General features: G+C 44.6%; 1 protein-coding gene across 1 annotated transcript; it reads right to left on the reverse strand.

Annotated features, from left to right (window-relative positions):
• Positions 1–454: 454 nt before the first annotated feature.
• Positions 455–7344, reverse strand: LOC310754002 (ADP-ribosylation factor-like protein 3). The gene is made up of 6 exons (XM_083595364.1): positions 7239–7344; positions 6016–6159; positions 5185–5301; positions 4344–4394; positions 3034–3219; positions 455–2894 (listed from the first exon to the last, which is right to left on the reverse strand). The coding sequence occupies exons 1-6, from the start codon at positions 7254–7256 to the stop codon at positions 2847–2849; spliced, it is 564 nt and encodes a 187-aa protein (XP_083451490.1). The 5' UTR covers positions 7257–7344; the 3' UTR covers positions 455–2846.
• Between the last annotated feature and the right edge of the window lie 2844 nt (positions 7345–10188).

Genomic DNA, 10188 nt, shown 5'->3' on the forward strand with positions numbered 1-10188 from the left:
TAGAGGCCGTGGGGGCTTCGGCCCCCACAATAAAATACTTGCAGGCACCCCAAAAGTTGATGGGCATTCCCTTTCAAATAGTGTGTTTGAACTGTGTCATGTGATCGATTATGCAGGGCGGGGCTTACCTGGGCCCCCACAATCTTTTATTCAAGTTGGCACCCCTGATCTTCTCAGTAACTGAATGTGGCATCCAGGTCCAAAGGAATACAAATGACTTCATCCGCAAACTGGAGGACAGGCTGAGTCCTCCTAATTTGGTTTGCTCTTTTTTCACAACTTAGGTTGGCTAACCATCCAAACAACATTACTTTGCATCTGGCACTGAGCTACATGTGACTGTGCCTCTTTCGTATTGTTTCACGCCACCCAAATCTCCGAGAGTTGCGAGATTCCAGGCACTTACCCAGGGTTCGTGTTTCATTTTGGGAATGAGGCAGAGTGTAGACTGTGGTGCCTTTAGGATATACAGTTTATTTACACATATATACAACCTTAGCCTACAAAGGAGGGGTTCACAGCATTAACATCCCAAAAGGTTCTTGTTTCTCTCATAGCCACAGCCTTGGAGTTTACAGACATCCAACATTGCTCTGTCTCTCTGTCTTCTCCCAGCTTGCTGCTTTACTCTCTAGCTCACATCACTGCAACTCAACTCTAAACTCTGGTTCATCCTTTTAACTAACCACAAGCTGGGGGGGCAGTCATGTGCCGTCTCACACAGAGCCCCTTTCCTTTCTTCCCATTAATGGCCCATCACCCAGGCTATCACCTCAGCCAAGGAAGCCAGCTTGGCTTATATTTTAACACTTGCTGGATCCAAGAGATAGAAAGAACTCACATACAGTCTACTTCCTCCCCAATCAAACTCATAACAGTATGTATCTATGTGCCTTTCCCTTGGTTAGTTTTGAACTGTCCTCATTTCATTGTCTTTTCAGCTAGAAGTTGATTTGACACTAGTACTTTACTTAACTACACAAGGCATTACTTAACTACAGTCAGCTGGAAGCAGAAATAAAAATTATGGTTCCACACAGCACCACACATAGTGCTATATTGTCCATAAAAATCTGGCAAGATCCTATTGTATCTTCACTTAGAGGGACGTTCCCCTGCAACTGTACCTTTAATGAATAGGTTTCTCCCTGCCCCTTTCTTTTAAAATAGCCAATTAGTTGCTTCTTGTTCTCTAGTAGCAGGGGCCCAGAGAACTGACTCTTAATTAGTTCCCGTTCCTTTAAATGGCTTTAATTGATTTCCTTTTTTGAAGCCACAGCAATTTCTTCTTCTAATTATTGGTACAATTACCGTAGCAGAATAAAAAAGTAAAATGTAACGAGCTATTGCTTGGACAACAATTAAAGCTCCTTTCCAGGAAACAAGAACTGACTAATTAAGGGCTAACAACGCAATCATAATCACGTCTACAAAGAAATATGTCCTATTGAATTTAGTGTGGTTTACTTCCAGGAATTCCTTGGCCAGGAGTGAGCAAGAGCAACTAGCCATTTTCAAATGAGCAAGGAGTAATCTATTGACTAAATGGACGGTAGCCCTTAGAAACCTCAGGGATATTGTAGTTCCATTAGTGCAGGAACTGCATTTTGAGAGAAAAAAATATCACTACAAACCAGGAATGGAAAAAGATGGAAGACAGAAAACCCTGATGTGCAATGGGTTGGCACTAGTGATAACACCATAAAAACAGAGTTTGCTTGATGTACAATCAAAGAAAATGGCTAGTGTGGAAACAACCAGAGGCCCCCTCATTTGATCTGTGTATCCTGGTATTGAAGACAAACAACTCCAATATAGCAGTGAGAAAGATGTCCCAGTTAACCCATCTTTTGAACCACCAATTCAGAAATTACCAGCCTAGAGGCTACAGGCCACTTCATTGAAACAAAATTGCCCCTGTTATGGCTCCACCTCTGGACAGGGTCTGATGGGAGTTCCTAAATGAGCAGGAGCATATTCACGTTTAGGGTGTGCAATCTTTGCCCCTGCTTTCCCCTACAAAGATCTTCATGGGTAGATAAAACTTTGGCAGGGTGGTGCTTTTGTTTTCCAGTCCAGAGAAGTGGACAGTCTAATTTTTCTCTGTCTTTTGTAGAAGGCTCAGGAATCGCACATAGTTCCACCCCACAATTTTCAGGGATTCTTTTCTGCAGCAGCTCTTCCAGGTCAGTTCTACAGGAGAGGGTATTAACACAGGGAAAAATGTTTTCCCTAGAGATCTGTGTGCCTGGCTTGTTTCCTGTGGATTTTGTGGCCCAGTTAGGAATGAAGGAAATTGTAAAGCTATTTAGCCTTAGAGAACTTTTGCTGTCATCAGTAAATGCAAAAGGGAATGTAAATAGAAGTGCAAGGCTGGAAGCTGTAGAATTCATTCATGGAGTCCAGTGATGGCCAAGTGCAAACGTTTTGTACAGCTTATTTGAAAGTAATGGGTGTATCTAGTACATTAGTAAGGTGAGCTTATCATACCAAGTTGTTTGCAGAGTCTATAGTCAGTATCTGTCCAGTGAGAATATGGATCTTTTGCTTTAAGTTCATTTTCGCCATTTTGTGACATGATCACAATTATAGTTCCAGGACGATTTTCAAAAATCTAGTATTGCATCCCTTATTACGGTATGCTTGCAGGAGGAGATTTACTTATTAGGTCAGATATTTCAGAAAACTCAGGAAATCATTTCAGTTCAACATCCTTTCTCATCTTTGAATCTTGGGCCAGGTCCTGATGGTACCTTCTGCTATGAACTTTTGTGCACCACTAAGACTGAGGCTGTGGCCTCTGGGGATTCTGTAGATATGAAAATCCATTCCTGTGCTCAGCATTTTCATTTTTTCCGACTTGTGATCTCGCTGCAAATCCAGTTCATCCCATCCTAGGTAGATAAAAGAGAGACAGTGATTGGCAGCACTTTCTGGGCTCTGATTCCAGCCATGAGCACCTCCCTTTCCCACTCCCTACAGAACTTCACGATGTGCCACGTTATCTCACAGACACAACACACCCCTTCATACCTGAATGCCTTCACCAGATAAGGCTGAGCAAGCTTGGATTTGCCATGGCCGGTCTCGGTATGTGTGCAGGTTGAGCCCTTCAGCAATCTCCGCTGCGGGGGATGCTGTTGCTAGATCCTGCTTGTTAGCAAACACCAACAATGGGACACCCGTGAGATTCTCATCTTCCACTAGTTCGGACAACTCCTGCCAAAGATAAAGAGAACGCAGTGGATTCTGAACAGGCTCATCGTATGAAGTTACCCACCCAGAGGAGGTTATATTGCTAGCTGTGGCATTCAGGCACAAATTGTCATCACCTCTACCTAGAACTAGTACTTGTAATGTACTCTTTTTCACAAACTCCTTTTTTGAATGGTAAACCCAGAGGGGTAGGGTCTTGTCCTTCAAGGGATGTGTCATAGCTGTTCCTTGTTAACTGCTATGAGCACAGGGCGGGTGGTGGTCATAATACAGTGGTACCTCGGGTTACATACGCTTCAGGTTACAGACTCCGCTAACCCAGAAATAGTGCTTCAGGTTAAGAACTTTGCTTCAGGATGAGAACAGAAATCGTGCTCCGGCGGTGCAGCGGCAGCAGGAGGCCCCATTAGCTAAAGTGGTGCTTCAGGTTAAGAACATGTTATGTACTGAGTTGAATAGGATCCAAACTGCAGCAGTCTGATTGGTCCTAGAACAATAGAATCCAAAAGGCAGCAGTCTGATTGGTCCTAGAACAATAGGATTCAGAATGCAGCAGTCTGATTGGTCCTAGAACAATGCAGCAGTATGATTGGTTGGCAGGAACCACCCAATCATGCTCCAGATAGAAGTGAATCCACAACCTGATTGGCTTACAGTAGAATTCCGGAATTAGCCAATCATGTGCAGCCCATTGTGTAAATAATGTATATAAAGCAGATGCTTTGAGGGGACTTTCATTCATTCCTCCTCACCACTACGAGCTGAATAAAGAGCATGAAATCACTTTGCGACTCTGAGTATATTTCAGAACAGTTTCAGTTTAAGTACGGACCTCCGGAACGAATTAAGTACTTAACCTGAGGTACCACTGTACAGTTGATTCTCCCATGATCCATACCTTCTGAACCTGCTAAGCTAAAGGGGGTAAGGAGAAGGAGATGTGAGGTTAAGACACCAAGCAAGCATTCTGAATACTGGGTTCTACTTCTAGACTCTGCTATTATTTGACAATATTTTCACCCCTCACAACACTCATTCCCAGGTGTGCAGTTCTCCACAGTCCAGATTACCAAATTCCTGCCATAGGTAGAATTATGGGATTGGAGGAGGTAAACTGTCTATCCTACCTGCCCAGTCTCCTCAAAGCGTTTCTGGTCAGCACTGTCAATAACATAGATCTGAAATGAGGAAAAGAAGGGAATCATCTACAGCCCAGCACTATTCCTTTGGTCCTAGCTCCTCTTACCAACTCCTAAAGCTTTTTGGTTCTTTTAAGGCAGTCCCAAGACATCTTGCTTTCTAAGGTATGAAATCCAAATGGTGCCCTACCCACCCCCTCCACACATTGCGGCTGTAGAAGTATAATAATAAAGTAAATAAAATAAGTTAGTTGTCCTTTGATAATACCTTCTAAATTATGCAATCTGAGGCCGATCAGCTGGCACTGCCTAAAGCCTTCCAGATTGGTGGTTCCATTGCATGTGCAACATGTCATTGATACAATAATAGCACATGAGAGGTGGATTTATACTTGAGCATCCACACATCATTCCACTTTATTAGTTGTTCTGTGATGCTTGCTCAGTGCTACCACACTATTGCCACCTGGAGGCGAATGTTTGCATTACAACGGAACAAAAGTAGGACCAAAAAACCACACCAAATCTGGAACATTTGTAGCATGAAAAGTTAAATGCTTTCAGCAATGGGACATGTATCGATTGGAAACAAAGCAGTATATCCACCCCAAAACTTCTGCAGATGTAACAGTATTGAACATGGGATCGTGTGCAACCGTCCCCTGTCCCCAATACCATGATGAACATAAGCAGTTATGAATGTACAGCGAAAAGGCTGTCTGGAGGGCACTGGATATTAGGGCTAGCCTTGCCTTAATTTGGTAACTTGTGTGGTTCCAGCAGTCAAATTTCTACAAAGGCAGTTTTAGGGGCTGAGCCCCACACTCACCAGAAGGTCTGTGCTGCCCAGGTACTTCTTCCAATAGGCCCGGATCGCCCGCTGCCCTCCTATGTCCCAGACATTGAGCTTGAAGCCATGAGAGTGGACACTCTTGATGTTGAATCCCTTCACAAAAGGAATCAGAAGAGGTTGGATAGGGGAGAGGCATAGCAGGGACCGCATGCTTTGTATGCTGAAGAATGCCCACCCCATTGCGCTGCTGCAAGCTACACAGAATTTCCATGGGGCCCAGTTGGTGATGAGAACTCAGAAGATGGGCAACCTTTTCATCAAATATGCCAATACAGTGGTACCTCAGGTTACATATGCTTCAGGTTACATACGCTTCAGGTTACAGACTCCGTTAACCCAGAAATACTGCTTCAGGTTAAGAACTTTGCTTCAGGATGAGAACAGAAATTGTGCTCTGGCAGCACGGCAGCAGCAGGAGGCCCCATTAGCTAAAGTGGTGCTTCAGGTTAAGAACAGTTTCAGGTTAAGAACGGACCTCCGGAACGAATAAAGTACTTAACCCGAGGTACCACTGTATATTAGAAACATAAAAGCAACTCCTCCTCCCTCGTCTCAATGCAGTGTCTTAGCTACAAGGCTTGCCTGAAAAGCACAGGGGATGGGTTGCTCTGAGAGAGCCAAGGTGCTATTGCTGGTGTGTCTGAGCTCCACACTGTGGGGATGAGAGGAGTGTAACAGCAGGGGGTTGGTTAGGATCCTGGCTGCCAATCTGCTCCATTGACTTTATGTAACTGGTTATCCAATTCCTCCTTGCCGCACACCCCATCCCAATCCCTCGGCGCTGATCTCCTTTGCCGCTGTCCTTACCTGTGTGGGGGTAATGGTGCTGACTTCTTCCGATGCCAGGCTCTTGAGCAAAGTAGTCTTTCCGGCATTGTCCAGCCCGAGGAGGACAATTCGCAACTCCTGCTCTTCAGAGCCTTTCAGCTTCTGGATGACGGAGAGAAGGCCCTAGGCGCAAAAGCAGCATTTACTGGCTGGGATCTTTATTCTAGCTGTTGCCTCCTAGAGAGGGCCCACCATGTTTTTAGAGCCTTCATCCTTACACAGTCACTTGATTTTACCCACCAGGCTTCAGAGCTGACAATGGGGCCATTTTACCAGCTTCAGAGAAACATCTCAAAGTTCAGCTTTCTCAATTTGTGATGATGATCATTATGTAATGCTTTATTATGTTTTTATGTAAGTTGCTTGAGAATGTGTGGGCAACCCAGTCAGATGGATGGGGAACAAATAAAATAAAAACAAAAACAATTTATATACCATTCACAACAACAACAATTTATATACCATCCTTTATCAAGGCTATGTAGAACATTAAAAATAGTTTATAGATAAACTAAAAAGCATACTGACAGACAGCCCAATAATAAAATAGTCATCATAATAACAGTCAGCTCCCCCACACTTTCACAGGCTTTAGATTATTGAATAGCCATGTTTTGACCACCCTCATTTTCCCTGCTCCTCTCACACAGGAGGGGTCCCACCAGCCTCCACCATGGGCACCAGGGTTGCATCCTGCAGCTTCTGGTTACCATTCCATTTGTGTTGTGTTGAGAGGTTGAGTGCTGTTGCTCATGTAGCCAAAATGGTGCCATCCATGAACACGAGGGAGATTATCGGCAGGAACCTCAAGGTTTACAGAAGTACCAGAAATATTTCGGTGGTGGTGATGGAGATCCCCCAAACAGCCCAGTGAGGACAGATGGTGCAGCAGGCACAGAATTCTGGCTGACTTTCAGTAGGGGTTGGGGGGCGGGGAGGAAAAAACAGGCAACGGAGGAACAGAAGGGAGTATTGCCGTGGAAGGCATGGCTGACTGAAACAGTGAACAGCCACAACACATTGTTGCAGCCCCCATGTTGCAGCTATTAAGTGTAGATAGTAATCATGGTGGGTCTGTAGAACGAGTTCTGGGGAGCAGACTGATAGCAAGCCCTGCCAGAGAGTAGATGCCGAAAGAGTCATTCTGTGAATACTACCCCCCCCCCCGCCCAGTATTTGTTACAGGATCAAAATTCACTCACCTTTTGCACTTCACCCATGGTCAGGCTCTCTACATCCTCTGCAGAGCCAGCCGTGGAAGCGCTCTAGGCTGGTAGCTGGGTCCCCACTGCGTGACTGACATGCCTCACTCCAGCTGGGGGAAGGAAGAGGATTAGGACTCCAGAATTAGCTTGTGTTTCTCAATTTACCCAGGGTGTTTAGTAATACCCTAGGTAAATCCCCCTACTGCCAGCTGTCGCCCTGGCTTGACCCAGTCCACTCCTGAAGCTCCAGGCAAAAGATGCCTGTCTGCCCAACCAGATTTAAACATGTAACAAGGTGCTTGAGTATTTTTGGTTAGCATCTTAGCTTACGCAGTTCAGGGTGGAAATTTTCTCTATCTGGGTGACTTGATGGTCCTGACCAGGTTGCTCAGGTTCCACCCCCCATCCCAAAGGAATGATAGGCCCAGCAGTGGAAGAAGGCTGCAGACTCCACCATACATGATTTAATGCATACTTAAAGCACATGACACCCCCTAAAGAATCTTGGGAACTGTAGTTTGATAAGGGTGTTGGGAATTGAAGCTCTGTGAGGAATGAACTACAGTTCCCATGATTCTTTGGAGGAACCTGTGTGCTTTAAATGTATGGTATATATGCACCCTTCGTTCAATTACTATATAGGATTTTCTGCAGCTCTTTCCTCACCTTGCTTGAAAAAACCACTCTTGCTGCAGCCTGTGTTTTGTTAGCTCAAAAATGGAAACGAGCGAGGTCCCAACTAAAGAAGAATGGCAACTTAAGCTGACAGAATATGCACAGCTTGCAGACTTAACATATAGAATAAGAAAACAAGAACATACGTTTAGAGAAGATTGGAAAATGTTTATTGAACTGTACGTGGGGGTAAATTGTATACACTTGAAAATGTTGGCAGCATTAAGATAAATTCAACAGTATAAATGTTTTGATGGATGTAATAATGGAATACTGAATGGTTTAGTTTTTGTAAATGCAGGAATTTATGATATGCAAAATGAACCATGGAAAGGGAAGGGAAGTCATTGATATTTTAAGGAAGCTTAAATGAGTATTTTAAATTGTAAAACAGAAAATTTACACACACATATGCGGGGGGGGGGGGGGAGAGAAAAACATCTTGTTTTCATTTTTTAACGTTAACCAGAGCCATTTTAAGGTTTTGTGGGGCTGCTTTTCTTGGAAGGCGCACTCCTCATAGATATATTGTAATACTAATTATTGTGAGACCGCTGAATATAGTAAAAAACCAAGGAGCAAGATTCCCACAAGACCCACCAGAAGAAAATGTAAGGCATTCCACTTTTTCCTCAAAATAATTTTTTGTCACACATACTTTATGTTCCTGTCTTCCACAGCCAACCACCCTCCATGCATCTCTGAATTAATGTAATTGCATGAAAGGCAATTTGATCCAGCTTTCATTTGAATAGATTTACTGGGCTCTCTGAACTTGTAGGCCCATTGTAGGAGTCTTCTAACCGACAGGGAGTCTGAAATCCCATTGCTTAATGGGATGCAATGGCTACTTGGCATTGTTCTTTAAGAAAGTTTCAAGACAGAAACTGGTGCCAAGTGATTTTCTGGATCTACTTCAGTCACCCTGATGGATGACTTGTGCCAGGAGAAAGGAGGAGTGCTGCCTTGTTTATTCTTCTTGACCTCTCAGTCTGGACAGACTGTCTGGACTGAGAATTAGAGGCACAATTTTACAATGATTCCACTGCTACCTGGATAGCTTATGTCAGAATGTAGTGCTTGAGCATTTGTGCTACATTTGTGGGTTTCAGTCTTGTTCCTTGTGCTTTTCAACGTCTACATGAAATGACTGAGTGACGTCATCCAGAGATTTGCCACCAGGAGTCATCAATAAGCAGATAACCCTCAGCTCCAGTTCTCTTTGACAGGTGAGGCAGGAAGCCCAATTCATCTAATTCCATCTGCTTTGAGGAAGTGCTGAACAAGTGCTTCTTCAGCACAGTCATGGACTGGATGTGGGCCAAGAAACTGAGGTTCAGTGCAGATAAGACCCAAGTCACTCCTGGTGAGTGGCCTGTCTGCTAAGGGGAGTGGTATTCACCCCACTTTTGATGGGGTTGCATTCCCTCTGGAGGATCAGGTTTATGGTTTCAGGGTGCTTCTTGAACAGTATTTTGTCACCAGTGGCACAAGTTTCCTCTGCGGCACAGAGCACTTTTTTTTACCGGCTTAGGCTGGTTAAGCAGCCTTGGCAGATATAGAGTGGCCTCAGCGATGCATGCTTTCATAGCCTCCAGGCTAGGGCTAAGCTAGATAGTACATTTGGACCTGTGTGGCTGGTTTTTTAAAAGAAGGAAATAGGTGCAAAGGGGGGTGTTGTCTCAGGAAGGTGAGCTAACACCCTTTGCTCATACTATGATCCTGATCCGAATTCCCCCTTCCCCAGCACCAGCCACGCACATTGAGAGAAAAGCTCTCATCAGTACCCCAAGAGATCTCCTTCCATTGTGAAAAAGGAGGGATGGATTTACAGGATTCTGACCAGAGTGATGGATGGTGAGGGCTGAGGGTTAAAGCCCCTCTCCATGCTCCCTAGCTGCTCCACCCACTATGTGCCAGCAATGACACCCCAAGAGCCACACAAGGTCAAACCCTGTGACAAACATCTTGTCTAAACTGGTACTGTCAGAAGGTTAGAGTACTGTGGGGCCTCTGGTGAGAAACCTTTGCTCAACATATGTGAGAATGGGTGGCAGATGCTTAGTGAAGAAAAGGCATGCTCTGCAACAGGGCTGAGGACCTGTGTTTGGACCCAACCCTCATCAGCCCCAGCCAGAGATGATGGGAGCTGTAGTCCAATAGCATTTGGAGGGTAACATGTTCCCCATCCCTGCTCTACTTACTCAAAGGATATTTACTACTAGAGAAGTTAAAAGAGGCTGGGGGGCAAGAAATACAGTAGTATTAAATT

Source organism: Podarcis filfolensis (assembly GCF_964270895.1).
Source record: "Podarcis filfolensis genome assembly, chromosome: 2".
Classification (NCBI taxonomy): Eukaryota; Metazoa; Chordata; class Lepidosauria; order Squamata; family Lacertidae; genus Podarcis; species Podarcis filfolensis.